The sequence below is a fragment of the Cervus elaphus genome, chromosome 5, assembly GCF_910594005.1.
Source record: "Cervus elaphus chromosome 5, mCerEla1.1, whole genome shotgun sequence".
NCBI classification, from domain to species: Eukaryota; Metazoa; Chordata; class Mammalia; order Artiodactyla; family Cervidae; genus Cervus; species Cervus elaphus.
The window spans coordinates 57,424,646-57,449,953 of record NC_057819.1 but is presented as its reverse complement, the minus strand read 5'-3'; the positions used below and the strand labels follow the sequence as shown (position 1 = coordinate 57,449,953).

General features: G+C 46.5%; 2 protein-coding genes across 10 annotated transcripts in view; one reads left to right on the top strand and one right to left on the bottom strand.

Moving 5' to 3' along the window:
- The window catches only part of ZNF827 (zinc finger protein 827), a 186,736-nt gene extending 182,533 nt beyond the window's left edge, over positions 1-4,203 (top strand). For 3 of the 8 annotated variants that reach the window (XM_043902546.1, XM_043902547.1, XM_043902549.1), the window contains one exon: positions 271-4,203. In XM_043902546.1, coding sequence (XP_043758481.1) covers positions 271-1,099 — 829 coding nt within the window. In that variant the 3' untranslated portion in view covers positions 1,100-4,203. The remainder of the gene's footprint in view (positions 1-270) is intronic. The other 5 variants (XM_043902550.1, XM_043902553.1, XM_043902554.1 and 2 more) reach the window with 5 other exon arrangements.
- Positions 4,204-6,623: 2,420 nt separating this feature from the next.
- Positions 6,624-25,308, bottom strand: part of C5H4orf51 (chromosome 5 C4orf51 homolog) — a 47,553-nt gene continuing 28,868 nt past the window's right edge. Inside the window, exons 1-3 of one of the 2 annotated variants that reach the window (XR_006340873.1) lie at positions 24,839-25,238; positions 11,673-11,788; positions 6,624-6,834 (exon numbers count right to left, since the gene is read on the bottom strand). The gene's annotated coding sequence lies outside the window, so the exon portion shown is untranslated. Of the gene's footprint in view, positions 6,835-11,672; positions 11,789-24,838; positions 25,239-25,308 lie in introns of those variants that run through there. The other variant, XM_043900845.1, reaches the window with a different exon arrangement.

Genomic DNA, 25,308 nt, shown 5'->3' with positions numbered 1-25,308 from the left:
GGGGGCTGGCATCCGCAGGTGCAGCCAGGAGACCCCCCCACCCCACCCCGCAGCCCCCGAGCAGGCTAAGGGATGGCTCTGTCTGCAGCAGAGCCACCGAGGGTCCCCAGGAGGTGGCAGGGCCGGGTTGGGCAGGGGGCAGGTCGGGTCTCGGAGCCGGGAGGGCGGCCGAGGGCAGGCTGGCGAGGCGGGGATCAGCCGGGGAGGGTACCTCCCGGACCCCGCGGGGCTGACCCTCTCCCGTACTTGCTTCCCCCCCTCCCCCGGCAGGTGCCCATTCTGCATTTATTCCACCAACCGCCCTGCCGCCATGGAGTGCCACGTGAAGACCCACTACAAGATGGAGTACAAGTGCCGGATCTGCCAGACGGTGAAGGCCAACCAGCTGGAGCTGGAGACGCACACCCGCGCGCATCGCCTGGGCAACCACTACAAGTGCGACCAGTGCGGCTACCTGTCCAAGACCGCCAACAAGCTCATCGAGCACGTGCGCGTGCACACCGGGGAGCGGCCCTTCCACTGTGACCAGTGCAGCTACAGCTGCAAACGCAAGGACAATCTCAACCTGCACAAGAAGCTGAAGCACGCCCCGCGCCAGACCTTCAGCTGCGAAGAGTGCCTGTTCAAGACCACTCATCCCTTCGTCTTCAGCCGCCACGTCAAGAAGCATCAGAGCGCGGACAGCCCCGAGGAGGACAAGAAGGGCCCGGGCCCGGCCTCCCAGGAAGCCGGCGGCCCCGGGGCCCCGCTGCTGGTGGTCGGGAGCGCCCGCCACCTGCTGTCTCCGCTGTCGGTCATGTCCGCCTCGCAGGCCCTGCAGACCGTGGCCCTGTCGGCCGCCCACGGCGGAGGCGGCGGCGGCTCTGAGCCCAACCTGGCACTCAAGGCCATGCCCTTGAACGGCTCCCCTCTGCGCTTTGACAAGTACCGGAACTCGGACTTCGCCCATCTCATTCCCTTGACGATGTTATACCCTAAGAACCAGTTGGATCTCACATTCCACCCTCCCCGACCTCAGACTGCGCCGCCCAGCATCCCCTCGCCCAAACACTCCTTCCTCGCCTATCTGGGACTGAGAGAGAGAGCCGAGACTGTCTGAGGGCAGCCGGGCTCCGTACCAAAAACCAAGAGACAGAGACAAACAAAAACAGACAAAACCCATGAAACTTAAAACACAACCCCAGCAGGTGTACATTGCTGCAAAAACCTACAGACCCGCCCGGGTCTGAACCACCTGTACTGTATATCTTTAGTAAGGAATAGAGAATTGGCTCTGTGTGTATACCTATTGCATTGACCTGAAAGCTGCTTTATCCAATCTTCAGAGAGGTGACCTACTACATCGTCTACCTTCAGAGGCATGCCTCCCCAGCCACCCACTCCCACTCTCGGCCCTTCTCCTTACTTTGAAAGGAAACCTGTCTTGTTAAACCCTAAAGAGAGTGTCCTTAATAGCAGTCAGCACTTGTAAGCTTCCATACCGGTGCATTTTGTTTTCTGTTGGGCGAATGGGGCATGTGGGCGTTTGTGGATTCGGAAAGAGACAGCCGTGTGTCGCGTGCCATGACATTTGCACCTTCTTTGTACTGGCTTCTTTCACAGCGATGAACGTTGTTTGCCCTCCTGGGTGGTTCATGCGCTGCAGTCGCTCCCGGAGCTCCTTCATCACCTTTCCCCTCTCTATTTTGTGGCTGCAGAGTGGTAGGGCCTGGTGCTTACTCGATGAAGGAATGGTAGACAGCTCAGTGCTGCCTGCGATTTCGCCAGAGTCCTGGAGATCTTGTGCTCGCATCTCTGGTTATGAAGAGAGCAATCGAGAGCCCCTACCTGGAAGAAATAGCTTGCAGCACTGCAGCCAACATCACAAAACTCAAGTGTGATTTGTGTGTGTGCCCATACGTATACAATGTGTATGGTACACACACAGTGCATCATTTTTTAAGGGCAGATTAAATATATATATATGTGTGATGTATTAAGTCAGTGGTTACCATTTGTTTGCAGGAAAAGAAAAAAAAAATGTATGAGTGAAAATTTTTATGGTTGATAAATCCAGCCAAGGAGATTAAAAGGGGTTTGGATAGATTCTGGGTATAAATGCTCAGACTAAAAAAAAAAAAAAAGAAACGGCAGTTTTGCACAGTGCTTTGGTCTTGCACTAGTTTTTGTTTCTCATCTGCAAAAAAAGTAAACTAAAAGGAAGAAAATGTACCTTTTTTATGGAATGAGTAGACTGTATGTTTGAAACTTCTGTCATAACCTCTTTGACATATAACAACCCAACAAAAAGGTGCTGTTTAGTCCTACCATTCAGTTTATGCCCCTGAGACGTTTCCATTGTGTTTGCAAATTGTCTGGCTATAGCGGTGTTCTCCATGTTATTAGTAATTCTGTATTCCATTTTGTTAACGCCTGGTAGATATAACCTGCTAGGAGGCTAACTTTATACTTATTTAAAGCTCTTCTTTTGTGGTCATTAAAATGGCAACTTATGTGCAGCACTTTATTGCAGCAAGAAGCAGGTGTGGATTGGTTGTACAACCCCTCACTATTCTTAAAAAGTCAGGGGTGATGTAAAAAGAAGGAAAGAATCTTTGGCGAAACATGTTAATGGCTTGTATTTTTAAGACAACAGAATTTCCAGTATGAAACAGGCTAAAAGAGCAGGAAGAAATGTGCTTTGTATGATAATGGGAAGTTTGGAATATAAAAGTTTATATATTATTTATCTGTTGAAGAACCGGTGTACAGGAGGAATGCTTTCTTACTGCATTGCTGTTTTCCATCATGTGTTACCCTAGAGGTGGGGATTTTTTTTTTTTTTCCCCCATCTGTTTCATCCGGAGGGAAATAAAAGCATCCGGAATTTTCTTCCTCTAGTGGGTTTGCTTCACCGAAAGCTCCCCCTTGTACAGTTCTACAGGAAGCCGGAAGTCTGTACCTCTGTCCACACCACGGTCCTGCCCACACCCACCCTTCCTCCCCCAGACCCAGCAGGTATGCTGCGCTTCCCTTGCCAGTCATCCAGCCCTGGCAAACCTGTTTACACTACGGAGTTGTCCCCGGGGGGCAGGGAGGCTGAGCCAGCGAGGGCGGGAAGCTCCCGCACCCTGGGTCCCTCTCCAGCAGAGATGTCTGTTCCTGGCCACGTTTGACATGTCACACACCGTCGCCTCGGCCAGACATGGCATACAGTGCCTCGGGCAAAGGCGCTATAGACAGGTATGGGCAACACACTCCAAGAATACTGGGCTTGTGGGTGGGTTGGTGTTTTTTTCAAGTCACGTCTTTACCCCCATGTAATGGAGAATGTGCCACTTGGCTAATCACGTGCTTTTCACAATTACAAGTTCAGTGATGACAGGAGGGAGGGCCATGGGGACCCACAGAGGCTGGCAGGAGGGCGAGCCCCACGTGAGCCACGGCAGGTTAAAAACCTGAAGGGTGGCCCTGACGGGACGGCGGACTTCACAGCGTGCCACTTGTGCAATACGAGGTCCTAGGGTAAAACTTTCAAGATCAAGAGGGGTGTTGGAAGGAGACAGTTACCGCTCAGATGTGTGCCACTGAACTTGTATTTGAATGACTTAGTGATGCTTAATGTAATTGGGCAACTTTTTTAGCACTTTGGAAAGAGTCATCAATCTTTCTGGTAAATTATAAAAGTTTTCTGAGTGAGAAAAGGTGTGTTTGGAGTTTGTTTGACTTTTTATATTATTATTATTGTTATTAATAAAGAAAAATCTACAGCATTTTTCAGATTCCACTGAGGTAATACATACCCCTGAATTTGGTTTGCAGTTTGATACTCAGGGAAGGATGTATTCCATAGATATCCTTTCCGCGTAAAACACTAATGTCTTTGAGATAGTCACCTGCCAACTAACTTTGATTCTGTTTTCACTATGCATTCTTCAATGAAAGCTAGCTTATTTTTCCATATAGTGATACAGTTAGAGTTCTCTGCACTTTCTTCTCTCCTTTTTTTAACTCCTCGTATTATGTTCAGATGATCATACTGTCAAGGTTTATGTACATTACTGAAAATTTGTATTGTATAAAGCTTTTTGCATTACAAGGCTGTACAGGGTCATTTTGACAGTAACTGGTATATTCCTTTGCATCTTATGTTGCATTGCCAATTTCTAGTGTATCCAGTTTGGAAGTATAATATACTCTAATTAAAAAAAAAGGTTGGCTATACTTTTGTTTCTTTTTCTTTCTTGGGTGCCATTCTTGGCTACTTGTTAATCTGAGTTTTGTCTTGCTGTGTTCTGATATTCGAATTTCAGTGTATTTTAGGTAAGTTTAGTCGCCAAGTCACGTGTGACTCTTTGCGACCCCGTGGACTGTAGCCCACCAGGCTCCTCTGTCCATGAATTCTCCAGGCAAGAATACTGGAGTGGGTTGCCATTCCTTTCTCCAGGGGATCTTCCCAACCCAGGGATTGAACTCAGATCTCCTATACTACAGGCAGATTCTTTACTGTCTGAGCCACCAGGAAAGCCCTGGAAGTGCTCACTGCTAGTTACAACTATTGCAAAATGCAAGTTTTAAACAGCCAAGGTTCTAATGCAAACTGCTATTATGTAAATCACTCAAGGCCATTGGTATTGAGACCATCTCATCCATCAGTGCAGCTGCAAGCGGGCTCCTTCCAGAAAACACTTAGTGACTTTGGAAAGTGTACACCAGCCTTACCCTCTCCTGCTTCACAGCATCTTATTGACCCCATGGCCAAAGAGGGGACTACAGATTGTTTGTCTTAATGAAGTCTAGCAACTATAAGAACTGTAATTAAAGTGGTATGTTTTATAAGCTAAATAATAATCTATCCACATGCAAGTACTAGTTCCCCATTCAAAGGAAGGTACTGGAGAAAGAAACTGAGGCCCAAAGAGAGAGAGAGCAAGCGAGAGTGACAGCAAGCAAGCAAGCACACTGATAAATGCAAACAATGTTTTAAAACCCCATTTTAAAGTTCTGTTAGAGCTTCCCCGTGAATCTGTGATGGTCGATGAAAAATACAAGGCAGCAGAAGAATTTGCTGGTTCACAACTTGCTTATTAACATCCTTTACTTGCAAGAAATTACAAACTGCTTCACTTTAACATTTAAAAGATGAAATTGACTTTTTATAAAATGAGATAATGTAGGAGAAGCCACTTTGAAAATGGCCAATCATTAATCAGACACTATACTCCCCTTCATGTTTTCATCCAGTAACTGTCTTAGGTGACTGAATAATCTTCTCTCCCTTGATTCAAATACTCAGTTGTGTTGGGGGATGGTTGGTGTTTATTGAAAACATTAAAATAAGTCAGACTTCTCCGCTTTTTGCTAGCACCACAGGCAGACATGACATCTCATTTTGTGTATGTATTTTTTTCCCTTAGATTTCACATCTACCTCACATTTTCCCTTCGGTTGAGAAAAGCCAGAAATAGAAAGAAAATAATCATCAGTTTGGTAATTGTTTCCCCTGCTAATGAGCTTTCAGTAATGTTGAAAAGCGGATGGGATGGGAGCCATCCAGGACAGGACAGGCCTCATCCTCTTCCATCCTCATTTACTCAGATCCATGCTCAGGGACCCGGCACCTCCACCCAGCTATGTGGCCCCTGTTGGGATTTCATCCAACATCATACATCCTTTTACTACTGTCATGTTAAATAGACTGTACCATCCTCTTCCATCCTCATTTACTCAGATCCATGCTCAGGGACCCGGCACCTCCACCCAGCTATGTGGCCCCTGTTGGGATTTCATCCAACATCATACATCCTTTTACTACTGTCATGTTAAATAGACTGTACGCTAAGACTCAAGGCCATGTTTTCTATAGTGTGTCTACAGCTGACTGGTCCCGTATGGTGGACACCAGAAACTGTCCTTGACCATTTCAGAGAGCCACAGGGCAGGTCATGGGAACAAGGAGAGATGTCAAGGCTGATGACCACTGGTACCTCCATACCCACCGTCAGAAGCGTCACATGAGAGCCCCTTGCTGCCAAAGGTCACAGGGGGCTCGTGAAGGATTTGCAGCCGAAGGCACATCTCCTTAGTGGCCCAAACACACAATCAAGTCACCTCAGTGCTTTCAATCCTTAGGGGTAACTCATAGAAGGGGAGGGAGCAGTGGGAGGGGACAGCAGCTGGGTGATTTCATCTGTTCGAAGTGGTTCATAAGCAGCCCTGGGGCGCATACAAAATAAACATAACTTCATCAGCTTTTTCATTCGTGCATGCCAAGTTGCTTCAGTCATGTCCGATTCTGTGACCCCCATGGACTATAGCCTGCCAGGTTCCTCTGTCCATGGGATTTTCCAGGCAAGAATACTGGAGTGGGTTGCCATGCCCTCCCCCAGGGGATCTTCCCAACCCAGGGATGGAAACCACATCTCCTGCCTCGGCAGGCAGATTCTTTACTACCAGCACCACCTGAAAAGCCCACTAAGAGAAGGTAAAACTGGAATCCTTCCCAACAGTGCCTTAGGACCTGTGAGCAAAAAAATCATAGGAATACTCTTGGGATTCAGACTGCATTCCAAGGTGTTACCGACCTCAGATGTTCAAGAGACCCCAGCAACACTCTTACATATAGGGCTCTCAGAACAGAAGAATCCCACACAAAATGAGGTTTATTTTGCAAGTAATTACAATTCACTAAGAAAGCAAATGCCCATAATGCTGACCCCGGGGTAAATAAAGTGTGGCTCTGTGGACTAAGGGGCCCATTCTTCTGTCCAAAGTCTGAATGGTCTGAGGTTATCCATCAGGGCCTCTTCTTTATGAGTTAGCTGTTCTCCCATCCATAATTCTTGCCAGCTGGATCTGTAAAATAGGAAAATGTAAATCCTGCTTATGTTGGTAGGAGCTGCAAAGGAGAAAGGAAAAGTCAATTGCTATATTGCATTGGAATTCTTTTCTGATGGAGTGAAGGTAAGTGTAAGTTAATTCGTTTTCAACAGAGTTATAGAACTTGAGCAGAGAATTTATCCCAGTTCATACGTCAATTATTTTCGCCTACACCAGTCCCTAGAGGTAGCCTTCCAGCCTCTTTAGTGAGAATGTCTGGATGACAGAGAAGGTTTTCCAACCATGAAACACATTCCCGTGGAGTTAGATCACCTGAATTTGAAGTCTGATTAGGAAGCACCTTATAAAAAGGAAGATTGAACTAGATGGTCTCTAAGATCCCTTCCCACCCTAACAGATAACATGTATGATGATTCCATGACTCTTTCTGAACAAGCAAAAGTCAATCTGAAGCAAAAGTGGTCACCAAGCAGAATCCTCGCAAGGCAGTTATAGCAAAAATGGCACCTCAACATTTTCAAGCCACAAGAGACTTAAGGGAGAAAACAATGCCTAAAAATATTTTTTTTTGCCCACTTCAGAATTAGGGAGATCTAAAATGTGTGTCTTCTGATTAAACATTAAGCATCATGCTTGGATTGTTTGCAGTCATCTTGAGGGTGGCTCGGGCTTCCCAGGTGGCTCAGATGGTAAAGAGTTTGCCTGCCAAGCAGGAAAGGTGGGTTCGATCACTGGGTTGGGACGACCCCTTGGAGAAAGAAATGGCAACCCACTCCAGTATTCTTGCCTGGAAACTCCCAAGGACAGAGGGGCTTGGTGGACTGCAATCCATGGGGTCGCAGAGTCAGACACAACTTAGCAATTAAACACCACCACCAAAAAAAAAAAAAAAAAAGCTTCACCTAAGTATGGGTACTTAATCTGCTTAGATGAGTTGGGGGTAGCCAGGTGCGATGGAAAGGTTTTGCCTTGGCCATCATCATCTCTCTAATCCACCCCCTCCTTTTCCCACCACTTGCTTCCAACCTCCACCAGGTGAAAGCTCTCTGCCAACCAGGGTGTCAGGTGTTTTCTGGAGAAGAGCAAATGGTTTTCTTTTAATAGGTAATGAAAGACACTTTAGTTTTATCATAAAGAATATATTGTTCTCATTTTGCCACTTGTTCAGAAAGACTCTGGACCCAAGTACTCTAAGCACATTATCAATGCTTACAGGCACTTTCATTGGATGGAAAGACTGCACGTGCTTTCCAGAGACACAGGAAAATTACTGACCTATGCCCCTCATCAGACAAGTAAGACCAAGAGCAAACACCGGGCTAGAACCAGGGACATTTATCTAGCCATCCTTCAGCCTGAATTCCAGAACAATGTCTCTCCAGTCTCAAAGATTTCTAGATAGGAAATGTCATCACCTGGCTTTAGAGTTCTTTTATTTTTAATTGCAATTTCTAATTAGTGGTCCACAGACTTCTCAGTGTGTATTGCAGAGGACAATCACGCCGCCTCATTCCCTTATGCCCCTCTTCAAATAGAAGGTCTGTTAGAACATTCTCCACACAATGAGTTTGATCAACATTTATAGTCTGCCCCCTTCTTTTTTTAGGGGCTTCCCTGGTGGCTCAGAGGTTAAAGCATCTGCCTGCAATGTGGGAGACCCAGGTTCGATCCCTGGGTCAGGAAGATCCCCTGAAGAAGAAAATGGCAACCCACTCCAGTATTCTTGCCTGGAGAATCCCATGGAGAGAGGAGCCTGGTAGGCTACAGTCCACCGGGTTGCAAAGAGTTGGACACGACTGAGCAACTTCACTTTCACTTTCCCTTCTTTTATCTTGGTATTTTCCAGGTTCCCCTAAAAAAGTGAACGATGAGATTTATTTTTGGAAGTAATTCCAGAAACAAAAGTGGGAAACTAGAAAGAGTGAAGCTGATAAGAGGGGAGAGCCAATCCCAGGGTGCTTTGGCAAGATAGTTACTGCAGTGAGCAACTGGATTCAGTCACCGTGGGAACCTCCTGAGGAGCCGTGTAAAAGTGTCTCCGGATTGACAAGTCACATGAGAGAAGGCAGAAGGGGCCAGAGTGGCCGCAGTCTGTGTCAGTTCCCTCGCACTTCCAGCTTTGCCCGTGATTTGGAATGACTGAGAAGTTCCCCACAGCCAGCCACAGAGGCGGCAAAGAAGCCACTGGTGCAGAATGTAAGAGATTGTTGGAGAGGTGCTGTCAGCCACACCTGACCGTTACTGCAGCAAAGGCTGGAAAAAAGCAGATAAGTCTGTGAGAGGCAGAGCCATAGGTATCTGATAAGATAGTCATATTTGGCATAAACGTTGACATCCCTTTATTAGCCTCTAAACCAATGTTGGCTGTACATCCAACCTATTCGGTTAGCTTGTTGACCTTCTCCTTTCCCCCACTGGGAGCTGGGAAGAACTAAGACAGTGTTGGCTTGTGGTGTTTCGGAAGGAAAGAGGTGGGCCTGAGAAGCAGGTATTAATAAAGGCTCTCCCACCTGTATATCCAGAGAGAAACTATAAAGTCTCTTTAGAGCCCTCCCTCCTCTGGATTCCCCTTTTGATTTCTCTAATGAGACTGAGTCCTTCTGGGACTTGACTGAGAGGAAGTTGCTTGACAGGGACGTGGGCTGTCCCCCACCTCAGCCTCCTGGACTGGGAATGCCACTTGAGAGCCACATAAAGCAGCCACGCCTCAGGCTTCGCGGCCAGCCTCAAGCCCAAGCAAAAAGCATCCTGGTGGCTCTCACAGGTCCTAACTGATCACGAATGCTGGTCCAACGAAGGGGCTGGCAGCCAGAACTCATCTGAGAATAAAAGCGCTGCATTCACCTGGCGTTTTCTTTATACATGAACCTCCCAGAGGAACGAACGTGGGGCTGAGCAGGGAGGTATCTGCTCTCGTGGAAAATAGCTAATTGAAAACTTCTGTAAAGATTTACTTATTTATTTCAGCTCCTGGCTGCCCACGGCCTTCTCCACTGTGAAGGAGGGGCTGCTCCTCCTTGCGGTGTGTGGGCTTCTCTTACTGCGGCGCGTGGGCTCTGGGCGCGCCGGCTGCAGGAGCCGCAGTGTGTGGGTTCCGAGTCTTGCTCCACGGTCGTGTGGGATCTTCCTGGACCAGGGGTCGAACCAGTGTCCCTTAAACTGCAAGGTGCATTCTTAACCACTGGACTACCAGGGAAGCCCCAATTGAAAATTGAAATGTTCAAGGTATTTCATCTTTTTTTTTTTCCACCTGTTACCCACAGTTGGGCTTTATCTGGTGGCTCAGCAGTAAAGAACCTGCCTGCCAATGCAGGATCCCCTGGAGAAGGAAATGGCAACCCACTCCAGTATTCTTGCCTGCAGAATCCCTTGAACAGAGGAGCCTGGTGGGCCACAGTCCATGGGGTTGCCAAAGAGTCAGACACGACCGAGACAAAACACCACCAAGAACCCACAGCTGGCGGTCCTTTTACTAAGACTGGGCTAAGCGTGGTTACACAGAGCATGCGCAGACAGCACGCACAGCGTACAGTGCAGATACAAACATAATAGACTTGCATTCGTGTGAGAGCAGCCAGAGGGAAGACCATTTTATTCTGGGATTCACACTATTAAAAGATAATATTTTTCATTCTTCCTTTGTGCTGCTAAAAATAAATACAGGCTAATGAAAGAGTATCATGTGAAAAGAATAATTAAGGGTCGAAGAAATCTTATTAATAAAATACTTTCTTGCCTATCTTTTCTACAATTAAATAAATGGGCATAGCAATGGGTCATCATCATACTATTGGTCAAGGTCCCATCTCTTTAACAGCATCAGACAAAGACACAGCAGCCATCACCAAATATGCAAGGGTTTTGGTTACACGACGAGGCTATATGTCTTTTTAAATGGGCAGAATAAAAATTCCCTGTTGATGAAGGGACGTTATAATTTGACCTGTCTGCCCATAAGGTAGGCTAAATTGTGTTCACCCAGGATTTTGTGGGGCTTCCCTGGTGGCTCAGATGGTAAAGAATCTGCCTGCAATGCAGGAGACCTGGGTTTGATCCTTAGGTTTGGGAAGATCCCCTGGAGAAGGGAATGGCAACCCACTCCAGTATTCTCGCTTGGAAAACCCCATGGACAGAGTAGCCTGGCAGACTACAGTCCATGGGGTCACAAAGAGTTGGACACGACTCAGGGACTAACATTTTCACAATGATTTGGCTCATGGGATCCTGTCTTTATATGTGAACCCCTCACATTACCCATAATCCACTGCCTCCCTCATTATTATCCTCTGCACCTGTTCTCCACAACCCAGAGTTTCCATCCCCGTCGCCAGGTTCTAAAGCAAGCCTACACAACCCATCACTTCTTCCCCCACACCCCAGAGTCCACTTCCACTCTAACCTTGACCAATTTCTCGCTTTTCTTTCATTATTTAGTGAGCAATCGATACGTGGACAGTCAAGTGCTGGCAGCTGGGAAGAAACAGAGATAAATGAGACACAGTCCCTAAATTTAGGCATTTGCTGGGCTGTGCTGGGCTCAGTCACTAAGCCATGTCCGACTCTTCTGCAACCCTATGTAGCCCGCCAGGCTCCTCTGTCCATGCGATTCTCCAGGCAAGAATACTGGAGGGGGTTGCCATTTCCTCCTCCCGGGGATCTTCCTGACCCAGGGATGGAACCCACATCTCCTGCATTGCAGGCAGATTCTTTACCACTGAGCCACCTGGGAAGCCCTTTTCAAAGTGTTTGCCAACCCACAGAAGAAACGCACACTTGAGCAAATGCACTATAATAGCAGGAAAAAAATACGCATGTATTGCTATAGAAATATTGAATAAAGAGCGACTACTTACCACCAGGGTGACAGGAGGCTTTCTGGGGAATGGAGAAAGCCAACTGCAGTCTCAAGACTGAGTAGGATTCTCCGAGGCGGGAAGAGTGGGGAGGGCATTCCAGATTGAGAGAACAGCTTGAGGAAAAGCAAGAAGGTGAGAAACTGCATGGTGGGTTCTGTTGTGCTAGAAGATGATAATGAAACCAAACAAAGCCAGCTTGTGTAGGGCTCTGAATCCCTTGTTAAGGAGTCTGAACATCTAAATGACTCTCTAGTTAACAAGAACTAAGAAAAAAAATTGAGAAGGAGAATGGCAGGATCTGACCTGTATTTTAGGAAGATAATTCTAGCGGTGCTACAGGGAAGGAGGACAAAACGGGCAGAGAGACATGGTTGGTTCAGATATGCTAAACTGGAACCACCGTCTTCTCCCTGAGATGTGCCACCTAACCGCGTGCTCTTTAGACGGGGGGTCCCCAACCTCTGCGATCTAATGCCTGATGATCCACGGTGGAGCTGCTGTCATAATAATAGAAGTAAAGTGCACAACAAATGTAATGTGCTTGAACCTTCCTCAAACCACCCCCCCGCCCCCAGTCAGTGGAAAAACTGTCTTCCACAAAACCAGTCCTTGGTGCCAAAAAGGTTGAGGACCACTGCTCTAGATCAATAAGGGACATCCACCCTCCAAGTTACCTGAGCTACAGGGGTCAACTTTGCCCCTTCTATCTCTCCTCTTCCTTTCTCTTGTTCCCTTTCTTTGGACAGCTAATGCATCAAAGTCCTGTTCATTTTATCTGCCAAGTATTTTATAAATCTCTCCTGCCTTTCCCCTCTTAACATCTGGGTGCAGGGCCTCGGCATCCTTGCCTAGGGTCCAGAAGTAATTTCCTCTCTGAGTAGGTCATTCCTGGGTCATAAAGGTTGTGGAAAATGTTATTATTCTAGAGCTCAGACAAAGCTCATGATCAGGCTTGTGGGCCCAAAGGTGGTTTTTGGAGCCAGTGGGGCAGGTGATAACACCATGGCAGCAAGAGCAACAGTAGCAAACGCACCAAAGACAGAACCTTGGGAGATGCCAGCTTCCCAGGGGAAGGAGGGGGAGGCAACACGGGAGACCAAAGAGCGACAATCAGAGAAGTCACGGCAGAGCACAGTGCTTTCAGGGGAGCTGTGGTGAGAGGGCCCTCTAAGTGAAATCCCTAAGGAAGAGGAGGTTGAGGTTGAATCCCACAGCCTTGACCAATGATCTCCAGCCCTTGGTGATTTTTCAGGATACAGTGTTAGTGACAGGTTAGGGGTGGAAACCAAATTGCCACATGTTCCAGAATGAATTGCTGGTAAGCAGCTGGTGACAAGGAGAAGAGTCTGCCCTTGTATCAGGTTTGGTTGTTATTTTTTAGTCACCGAGTTGGGTCCAACTCTTTGCAACTCCATGGACTATAGCCCACCAGATGCCTCTGTCCACGGGGTTTCCCAGGCAAGAATACTGGAGTGAGTGGCTACTTCCTTCTCCAGGGATCTTCCCGACCCAGAGATTGAACCCGCATCTCCTGCATTGGCAGGTGAGTTCTTTACCACTGAGCCATCAGGGAAGCCCTATTAAGTTTGATAGTGAAAGAAAAAAATCACATGTGCCTCATACTTGCCCAAAGATACTGAACCCTCCCTTCCCTCTCGGGGAGCCCTAACCTCTCCTGACCCCCACTTCACAGTCCTTCGAAGAAGAGAATAATCTACAATCCCAGCCACACTCCACACCAATTTTCCACATCATTTTTTGGTATAATTCATCCTTTGAAGTGCATCCGGTCTGTCTTCATGCCCTGCTCTTGCTGTCTGCCTGGACAAGTTTCTGTCAGTCAAAGACATCCACAGGAAATGGACTGCGTGGGTAAAATTCAGTAGTGCTTCTAAATACAACTTCCCTCTAGCTCAGACGGTAAAGAATCTGCCTGCAAAGCAGAAGCCAGGTTCGATCCCTGGGTTGGTAAGATCCTCTGGAGAAGGGAATGGCAACCCACTCCAGTATTCTTGCCTGGAGAATCCCATGGACAGAGGAGCCTGGTGGGCTACAGCCCATAGTGTCGCAAAGAGTCAGACATGACCGAGTGACCAAATACACACAGCACACTAAATTACAAGAGTCTGGAGAATTGAAAAAAAAAATAGTCAAAGAATGGAAAGTCATTCCTGCTCCCACCTTTCCACTATGCCCAGACTGATAAGATAAGGACTCCAGAGTGAAAAGTTACAGGGTTAGAAGGTAATATGATAGGTTTCTTAAAAAACTTGACGGAGGGACTTCCCTGGGGGTCTAGTGGTTAAGACTCTGTACATCCGCTGCAGGAGGTACAGGTTCGATTCTTGGTTGGGTAATGAAGGTCCCTCGGGCTACATGGTGCGGTCAAAAATTTTTTTAAATTAAAAAAAACAACAACAACAAGCCAATACAACACTGTAAAACAATTATCCTCCAATTAAAAATGAATAAATAAAATAAATTTTGTTGTGTTCAGTCCCTCAGTCCTGTCTGACTCTTTGTGACCCCATGGACTGCAGCACTCCAGGCTTCCCTGTTCTTCACCATCTCCTGGAGTTTGCTCAAACTCATGTCCACTGAGTTGGTGATGCCATCCAACCATCTCATCCTCTGTCATCCCCTTCTCCTCCTGCCTTCAATCTTTCCCAGCATCAGGGTCTTTTCCAAGGAGTCAGCTCTTATATCAGGTGGCCAAAGTACTGGAGCTTCAGCTTCAGCTTCAGTCCTTCCAGTGAATATTCAGAGTTGATTTCCTTTAGGACAGACTGGTTTGGTCTCCTTGCAGTCCAAGGGACTAACTTTAATAAAACAAAACGTGATAGATATGGCCAGAGAGGACAGACTCAGTTACCAACATCCAGAATACTAGACCACGGGGGTCTAATCTTGAAACTTAAAAGAGATTGTTTATGTTGGAGGCCTGGTCTCATGCTACCCTGATGTTGCTTTCTGATGCATTGCAAAGTCCACCTTTATTTGGAGCAGTGGATCTCCAGCCCTTCTGGGCTGTACACACTCCAGTTGAGGCAAAAGAGCTATAATTTAGCGACCCTGCTCTTACCCGCTGCCACCTTGCCAACAGGAAGAAAATAACTCTCATCAGACATAATGGAAAGAAAGGTACAGGGTTTTATGAGTTGGAAATGAAATAATCTGTTTCTTATTAAATATCATGAGAAAATTATTAATTCATGCCAGAAACACAAATATAAACATTATCATATTGAAAGCGTTTCTTCTGAAGAAGACCATCTGGCAGGGCCTCACACTTTGACAAACAAGAGTGTATGTGTCACCATGGCGGGCTCTTCCATTAAAGCAGTAAATTAGAGCAAGTGAAAATGGAAGGGTTTTTAAGGGGAGTACATTATTACAGTGATGGCATCTGCCAGATACTTGTCACATGTTTCTCTGGAGGTAGGCCTGCTTTTACAAATGCTGTTCTATGAACACTTAAATTTTCCAGACAAGGGGTGGTGATTATTTCAGAATTTCTCCCTTTAAAATTAGATTCTCAGGAGTTCCTTGTTGGTTCAGTGGCTAAGACTTGAGCTCTCAATGCAGGGGGCCTGGGTTCAATCCCTGGTCAGGGAACTAGATCCCACACTCTGCAACTAAGAGTTTGCAGCTAAAGATTCTGCATGCTGCAAGTAAGACCTGGTGCAGCCAAATAAATACTTTTTAAGTTATTAAAAAATAATGATAAATAAAATTGGATTCTCTTCATGGGGACCAAATTCCAGAAGCGTCTTTACCCACGAATGTATAGAGCTTTCATTGTTTAACATAAATGTTGGTGAGAAGATGAAAGAAAGTGTAGGAAATTCAGAGAGAAGACACAATCATAGAGTAACCAAAAATTGAAAATATAGTATCCTGAAAATTTAAAGCAAATGCATGGTTCTTTTTCAGTAAAGCACAGTTTTAAAAACCTCCCACTGTCATTTTTTCTTTTTTTTTTTTTTGTAGGAAGGCAGGAGAGATCTATAATTTGGAAAACATGCCCCTCCTTGGAGACAGATAGAACAGTGGTTACACAGAAAGTGGAGGAAATCTTGCACTCCAGAAAGGAAGAAATGCTGATGGCAGCTTGAAGAAACACCCGATTCCCTTGATGATCCACATGAATGGTTTTCACTGTTTGCCCTACATTCTCAGAAGACTCGGAGGGACTTCCCTAGCGGTCCAGTGGCTAAGACTCTGAGCTTCCAACGCAAAGAATGCCAGTTCGATCCCTGATCAGGGAACTAAGGTCCCATAGGGCCGCATGGCAAAAATAAATAAAAGATCATCACAGATTGCTCATTAAAAATAGAAGACTCATCACTCATTATCAGAGAAATGCAAATCAAAACCTCAATAAGGTAACATTACACGCCAGTCAGAATGGCTGCTATCCAAAAGTCTGCAAGCAATAAACGCTGGAGAGGGTGTGGAGAAAAGGGAACCCTCTTACACTGTTGGTGGGAATGCAAACTAGTACAGCCACTATGGAGAACAGTGTGGAGATTCCTTAAAAAACTGGAAATAGAACTGCCATATGACCCAGCAATCCCACTCCTGGGCATACACACCAAGGAAACCAGATCTGAAAGAGACACGTGCACACCAATGTTCATCACAGCACTATTTATAATAGCCAGGACATGGAAGCAACCTAGATGCCCATCAGCAGACGAATGGATAAGAAAGCTGTGGTACATATACACCATGGTATATTACTCAGCCATTAAAAAGAATCCATTTGAATCAGTTCTAATGAGATGGATGAAACTGGAGCCCATTATACACAGTGAAGTAAGCCAGAAAGATAAAGACCAATACAGTATACTAATGAATATATATGGAATTTAAAAAGATGGTAACAATAACCCCATATGCAAAACAGAAAAAGAGATACAGATGTATAGAACAGACTTTTAGACTCTGTGGGAGAAGGCGAGGGTGGGATGTTCTGAGAGAATAGCATTGAAACACGTATACTATCAAGGGTGAAACAGATCAGCAGCCCAGGTTGGATGCATGAGACAAGTGCTCAGGGCTGGTGCACTGGGAAGACCCAGAGGGATGGGATGGGGAGGGAGGCAGGAGAGGGGATCGGGATGGAGAACACATGTAAATCCATGGCTGATTCATGTCAATGTATGGCAAAAACCACTACAATATTGTAAAGTAATTGGCCTCCAGCTAATAAAAATAAATGGAAAACATAAAAATAAAATAAAATAAAATCTGTATTATGAAAGTTTAAAAAAAAAAAGAAGACTCTGATCTTAATTTTGCTCACATCCTGTGTCTTCACTTGCTCTGAGGTCCAACTGTTGGTAATCAGTGCTATGTTGGCACCTTTCCCAAATCTCTCTCCCCATGTCACACATCAAATCCCTGGGTGGACCTAGAGAATCTCCGAAGAACAATTCCTCAGTCTTGAAGAGCAGAGGTCGGCAGAGCTGACCCTGATAGGCTTCTACCACTTGAGAATTCATTCCCACCTTGGTGCTAACCCAAGACCAGCAGGCATCTACCTCCAAAGTTCAGTCGCTATGTATGGAGTGACCTGAAAAGGGTGACACATCAAAATGGTATTCATAGGATATACTGCATTTCCCCTTACCTAGGCCAGTCTCAAATGCCAGTGAGAGTACCACTAGCGTCTGTCAACAGAGGTCCGAATCTGTCTGGGCACTGGGGCTGCATGGCTAGTGAGGCTACTCAAGCCCTGTGTGCTGTGTGCTAAGTTACTCAATCATGTCCGACTCTGTGCAACCCCATGGACAGTTGCCTGCCAGGCTCCTCTGTCTATGGGGATTCTCCAGGCCAGAATACTGGAGTGGCTTGCCATGCCCTCCTCCAAGGGATCTTCCCAACCCAGAAATCAAACCCAGGTCTCCCACATTGTGGGTGGGTGCTTTACCGCTGAGCCACCAGGGAAGCCCATGAATGCTGGAGTGGAGTAGCCTATCCCTTCTTCTTGGATCTTCCCGACCCAGGAATTGAACCAGGGTCTCCTGCATTCCCGGTGGACTCTTCACCAGCTGAGCTACCAGCGAAGTCCACTCAAGCCCTAATCACTGTTCAGTCAGGAGAGTGAGTAATTCAGTTTACAGGCTGCATATGCTTACTGTCAATTCACAGAAACCACATTAGTGTGTATATCAGAGGTGGAAGAAACAGCCCACACACAATCCAAACCTCCTAGGAGAACTTGGACCTTTAATGCTAACATCTATATTCTTCATAGTTTAAAATGTTCAGTAACCATCTTTTGTGCTGTCCAAAAGGTAAGACACACACATGATAAATAAAAATCGACCCAACGACTATGTTTATGGAAGAATAAATCCTGTTTGCATCTTCTGCTTTTGTTTGCTCAAGGATGCTCTTTTGGGTGGAGCCTTTCCCAAGTCTCCCTCCTGTACGCCACATATCAACTCCAATGGGTGACCCAAGAGAATTTATGGAATGAATTCCTCAGGCTAGAATAATAAGCTTCTATGGTGTGGGTGGGGTGGGGGTTGGCAGAGCTTCATACACCAGATCTTAAGCCAAGGGTCCTGACCTGCTATAAGCTAGGTCACTGTGCTGTCCTCTTTATCCAAATTTATGATCTACTCAGAACAGCTCATTTGGTGACAAATTAGATTACAGAAATGAGTCAACAAACTATTTGCCTATGCTTCTTATAAGCTGTTAGTCATAAAAAAAGAATATTTGGGTAGGTAGACGAAGGATGAGCAAAAGAGAGAAAGACAGTTACAGAGAAATGCAAGACTTTGAAGCATCTAATTTCATTTCCTCATTATATAAAAGAAGAGAGAGAAGGTCAGAGAGGAGAGAGACACAGAATGAAACAAAGATATTTGCTTAAAATTTTATAAAAAAAAATAATTGTTTCTATAACTCAGACTAATTCAAGAGAGTCTTGTGGTTCAGTTTCAGCATCAAATCACAGAAAAAAATAGTTTCACAGAAAAAATATAATTAACAGCAATTCAAGCTTCAGCTTCTTCATAAAATACCAAAGAAGGGAGTACATTCTTGATGTATATCCAAAGATCTTAAAGACCCTCTGAGGACATTGTCCTCACCTCACCGGCAATGAATTCTTCCAAACTTTACTCTTCTCCCTCTCTCTAGAACCCCTTAGAGTTCCCCCAATGTTCAGGCCACATGGCCCCTTTTCTCTCCCCAGAACTTTATTACATAGGTCAATATAACCTTTCTGGTTTGTTCCTCACCACCCCACATCCTAGAACTAAAGGCTTGATCCCTCAGATTGAAAGAGCCTATTGAGAAGGATAAGCTTACAAACTAAATTAACACAGAGAGATATCATAATAAAACTCCCGAAGAATCAAGATGACAAAGACAGTCCTAGAAGAGTCTACAAAAGAATGAGTCAGATCAATCATAGAAGTTTCAAAAAAAAATAATAATAGGACAAATAGCTTTGATATGCTCAAGAAAAATAAATATGAACTTAGAGTTTCATAATAAGCCAAATTTTTAATACTAGAGAGAGATGAAAATGAAGTCTCAGACACAAAAGCCCTCAGGAAAATTTATTATACACAGGTACTTTCTGGTGGAGAGAGGAAAACCTACCAGAGGATGTACTCCAGCAAGAAGAAAAATGAACCCAAAAGGTAATCAAGGGGGCAAAGGAGAATATATTCATTTTTTAATTTTTGTAATTAAAAAGTAATTCATTAAACGGTTGGGGAAAAAAGTTGGAAATGGAAGTTAATTCTTTACTTTTATCTCCATTCCTTTTTACCTTTGTACAACATGTCATTACAGTTTACAAAATGCTTTCAGATAAACAATCAGTAGCTGTAATCACAGGACCTACAAAAATATGTTCTAAGACCATGCTGGGACAAACAATAATTCTAATAAAGTCTGAAAATGCCCTTCCTGGGGATGGTAATGCTCTTCTTGCTGTGGAAGCTGGTTGCCTCGCACCAGTCACCGTGATGACAGTGACGGTGGCTCTGAGAAGCGGTGGTGAGTGTCAGGTTTAGCAGACTGATGGTTTTTTCTTACTCTGTCTATCAAGTTGGACTAGACTATGGATTGGTAGGGGAGGAGCTAAAGAGAGGTAAGAACTCTAACACTGCAGGCCAGCTGAGGCTCTGAAAAGGGACTCGTTAGAAGACCAGGCTAAGAGGGTGGAGGACTAAAAGCCTCCCGCTGCCAGGATGAAGCCAGTGGGACCCACTTCGTTCAAGAGGCTTGCTGATGAGAGATCTCGGGCTATGCAGAGGCTTCTGTTGAAAGGCCCGTGGTCCTACTACCTATGATGACACACACCATGAATCTAGGGCTTGGAATCTCTTGCTTGAACTTTTTGACGCCATCCCGATGTGTGCCAGAGAAAGAGAGGCTGCCAAAAAGCAAGCATTTTCCCATCTCTAAAAATAAAAGGCAGGCACCACTTCAGGCCCTGCTGCCAAGACCCAGCCCTTCCCAGGATAAACAATAGGTAGCCAAGCTGACCAGAGGCAGGCACTGGGCCCTGAAGTAAGCCTAGGTCCAGCCTGAAATGCCAAGAGCGGGCGTGTGCAGCTGTTCAGCTAGAAGCCAGAGGGGGCCCTCCCTTCTCCACAGAGGATGGAGGGCAGCTCCGACGCCCCCAGCCAGAGACCAGGTGTGGCCCACTCGAGTTACCCCAGCAACCTTGACCCAGCTGAGGTCACAGAGTTCCCACCACCCCTGCCCCCAGAGCCCTCAGGGTGCACGGTGACAGATCTGAGGGCTTGTGGGGTCTTGTCCCGAGAAAGTTGCCTGGGAAGGAAAGTTCCACCGGGATCTATCTGCATTCATTACGCGGGGCTATGGCCATCACCTGTCAAAACCCATCACGCCCCGCCGAGGGCCCTCACCTGCTGGCTGCAGGCCCCACAAGCACCCTAGGCGGGGGTGATGCTGTAATAACTCATCCTTCCCACCCTAATTGCCTCCCAACTTGTCAAATGCTTCTGCACCGCTTGTTCCAGCCCCTGCGCCTTGTCATTAGGGTTCAAATCTTCCCAAGACCATAAGCTTGGCTTTTTGCTCATTTGGGGTGTTAAAAAAAGGCTAAGAGGGGGTTAGGGGAGGAGAGGGACTAAATATAGCAAATATTTGCAGGCATAATCACTCCATAAACATGCTTCAGTGGAAGGGAGTGTAGGGCCGACCCAGATGACGGATGTCATTCACCAGAGTGTCACATCATAAATAAAACTGAATGAGCCCATTCTCCCTCAGAACCAAGAGTGACGCCTGTTCACACTATAAATATTTATGTAGTCATGGTCCTTAAAAGACTTTATTTTTCCAGATAAGTAGACTTTAATGAAAAAGTTAAGCAGAGCTTTTCCTGCCATTACGGAATAGTCACTGTAGCTTTTTGACATGGTATTCCACTGGCAAGGAGAAGGAAAAAAAAAGAAAAAAGGGGAAAATCAGGCTGCCCTCCATGAGGCTTTTGCGTGGGATCTCATTTATGCCAGTCAAGTTTCATTCTCCTGCAGAAAGTGACAGCCTTCAATAGGGTGGCCGACACCAGAGGAAGCTCTACGGGTCTCCATTGGACCCGGGGCCTATGTAATGAAATGAGCTCCGACAGACCCTTGTCACCCAAGTTCAGACCCCCTGCCCCCACTCTGCCAGGAGAGTCGGGCACCCTAGCTCTCTCAGCTCTCTCCACCTGCCCCTTAGTAACAGAAAAAATGTACACTTCAGCCCATCACTGTGCTCATTGGAGAAGAATTCTCAGGATTCCAAGATGTGTGCCCGAGTGTCTGGGGTGTTTATGTAAAGTCCACCACTGCCGCTCTTATCTGCTCTTCCTGAGCACATGAGCCAGGGCACCCCCAGAAACCCTGCCAGTCTCTGATGCACTTTTCCTGCACTCTGCACCTCACACCACTTGTCAAGGGGACCTCCCCCCGCCCCCCCCACCACCATGGGCTCCCAGCACCATCGCCACCCTCCCCTCCTCCAAGACTCTCCTGCCACCTGGAGTTCCCAAGCCATTGTCTCCAGAACAGTTCTTGCTGAGTTTCCTGTCACTTGCAGTTTACTCATCACTTCGATACACCAAAGCCCTAGCCCAAGTCCATCAAGCTGGTTCCTTTCCCAGGGGTGGCCTCCTGCTCAGGTTCCCTTCCCCTCCAAACCTCAGGGTGGCCCCTGCTATGTCAGCCTGAACTGGCCTCTTCGGGAAAATGGGATGATCCTTTGGCTCTAGTCTTGGGAAGTCTTGTTTCAGAAAGAACAAGAGTCTCTGGTTTGGGGCGGTGAGTCACAGGCAGCCTTGACCGTGCCTATCTGGGGAGGCTGAGGCTGCCATGTATGGTCCTTGCTCTGTGCCACCCACCTCTCTCTGTAAGTCGGAGCTCTTTGCCAGGACAGCCTGAGTCATAAAACTCAGCACATTCCTTAGGCGTTGGATAGTCTTTCCTTGTTATTACTTTGCTTTTGTTTTATGTAGCACCTGGTTTCATTTTAAAAATCCAAATAAAAATCTCACGGATGGGGCTCGGGTAGGCTGGGGGGTTAGGGAGGAAGAAAAAAGAGAAAGAAGGGAGTGAAGCCTAGGTTATGGGATGGAAGAAAGAGCTGGAACTCCCCAAATATGCAAGACCCAGAGCAGGACAGCAAACGGCAGGAGAGAGAAACATGGAGAATGTGTTACGATTGAACTGAATTTGATCCGTCCTTTTTCTGTCCATGATAAAGCACTTGATGTCCAAGTCTTTCCCCACATTAGGCCCCAGTTCTGAATTAGTCCTTTACTGATGAGCCATGTGGATTGTCCCTAAACCCTACACTTTGGGAATCTCCTCAATAAACTGACAGACTTATTCGTGATGAATTCTAAGGAACTTTTCAGTTACAACACTGTGAGTCTACAAACCTATCTGTTCCCTTTTTTCTTAGACCACAAACCCCAACCCCAATTAAGGGACTATTTTTCCAGAAGTGAACATTTATTTTTTTGACTTTGTCAGGGGCTGGTAGAGGAATGGGGGCCAGCAAAGGAGGTGGTGTAGACCCAGCCATATAAATGTTGCTGGTTAAAGTGAATTTCTGTGGCCAGGATAGTCTGCAAAATCATCTCTAAAACTGTTCACATCGGGTTTTTTAATTTAAAGAGTGTTATTCTAATAAGCTATGCCTGCATACAGAAAAAAAAAAAAAAAAACCACACACACAAGTACTGAAAGAACAAATAATACCTATTGACAGAGAGAATTGTATTTTCTTGGAGTAGTAAAACATTAATTAAAGCGTAAGACCAGGAGCATTAGGCAATTAGACCTTCATAAGAAATGGAGTATTTCCTGCCATATCAGTAAACAAGGAAGTAACAATCAGGGATCGCAGCCCTCCAACGTAAGCCCTGAGGGCACTCCGGAAGGAGCATACTGCGTGCAACCTGGCAGCCATTAGGCTGCAGCCACCCCCAAGGATGCTCAGGATGTAAAAAAAAAAAACAAAAAAACACGAGATACTGGCCCCACATCGCTGAGATGCAGATGAAAGGAATGATTTCAGTGACCCAAAACTAAGATCATGGCATCCAGTCCCATCACTTCATGGCAAACAGAAGGAGAAAAAGTGGAAACAGTGGCAGATTTTATTGTCTTGGACTCCAAATTACTTCGGACGGTGACTGCAACCAGGAAATGAAAAGACACTTGCTCCTTGGAAAAAAAGCTATGACAAACCTAGACAGCATATTAAAAGGTAGAGACATCACTTTGCCAACAAAGGTCCATATAGTCAAAGCTATGGTTTTTCTAGTAGTCCTGTACAGATGTGAGAGATGTACCATAAAGAAGGTTAAGCCCTGAAGAACTGATGCTTTTGAATTGTGGTGCTGGACACTAGTGGTAAAAAAACCGCCTGTCAATGCAGGAGACATAGAGATGCAGGTTGGATCCCTAGGTTGGAAGATCCCCTGAAGGAGGGCATGGCAACCCACTCCAATATTCTTGCCCTGAGAATCCCCATGGACAGAGGAGCCTGGTGGGCTACAGTCAAAAGGGTCGCAGAGAGTCAGACATGACTGAAGCGACCTAGCACTCACGCATACTGGAAAAGAACCAAGAGTCCCTTGGACAGCAAGGAGATCAAACTAATCAATCCTAAAGGAAATCAACAGTGAATATTCATTGGAAGGACTGACCCTAAAGCTGAAGCTCCAATTCTTTGGCCACCTGATATGAAGAGTCAACTCACTGGAAAGGACCCTGATGCTGAGAAAGACTGAGGGCAAGAGGAGAAGGAGTGTTAGAGGATGAGATGGTTGGATGGCATCATCAACTCAATGGACATGAATGTGAGCAAACTCTGGGAGACAGTGAAAGACAGGTTAGCCTGGCGTGCTGCAGTCCACCGGTTCTCAGAGTTGGACACAATTTTGCAACTGAACAATAACAACCGACTATCTTGTACCTTGACTATCTATGTATCTTCCCATACATAGAAAAGCGCTAAATTCCTTAACTTGGGATATCTGGTTTTCTTTAGTTAACAATAATCATTTGATAGACTACTGCCCTTTGCTGTAAAACTGCCGTATAACGGGGTTCCTCCCCTTGCCTCTTCCAAGCAATTCTCCCAGGGTCACTTGACATGCTGTCTCCTGAGCTTGAAGTCTTTAATTGCCCACCAAATAAAATATAACACTCAAGTTTTAGATTGTGTATATGCTTTAAGTCTGGAGAAGGAAATGGCAACCCACTCCAGTCTTCTTGCCTAGAGAATTCCGTGGACAGAGGAGCCTGGTGGGCTGCTGTCTACGGGTCGCACAGAGGCAGACACAACTGAAGCGACTTAGCCGCAGCAGCAGCATTCTTTAAGTCGACATTCAACAGAGCCTTTACCTCCCTCTGCTCAAGAGCTTCTGCATGAAGCTGGCCAGAGCAAAAATCCTGGAGGTTTCTGAGTGGCTCCAAGGCAGCAGTTTTAAAGCAGTTTGGCGCCCTTAATGGAAACCATACGAAGGGATCCTGGGAATCAGACCAGAAGGCTTTCGGGGATAGTACTTAGCCTAACCTGGGCTAAAGAACAAAAATAACCACTAGGGGGTTTGGGAAGGGTTGGGGGAGGGACGAGGTAGAGGTGGTGGTGCGACTTTTAATTACCTTTTCTATTTAACAGAAACCATGTGGAGAAGGTCTGTTCGCTGAACGGGAGTAAACCCGGCAGCAAGCAGAGAGCAGGGTGGGGGTGCAGAGGAAGAGGGGTAGGGGACAGCTACTTCCGTAACCACACGGGATTCGGCCTGCCCCTCGGTGGGACAGCAGTCCCCGAGGCCCTTGGCTCCCAGGACAGCGGCGTAGACTTCCCCCGCACAGGGTCTCCGCAGGGCTGACCTCCCTCCGGGGCGCTACGCACAGCCACAGGCCGGGGCGGCGGGGTGGTGGGCAGTGCGGGGCGGGGTAAGGGACTGGCACGTCGAGCCCGGGTGGGGCCAGAGGGGGCGTTGGGAATGCAGTGGGGGAGGGTCGTAGAACTGGAGGAGGAGGAGCCGGAGAGGGCGGAGGCCCGCGGTGCGGAGGAGGAGGGGGGTCGTGGACGCAGGAGGCGGATCTGGAGAGGAGGAGAGGCGAGA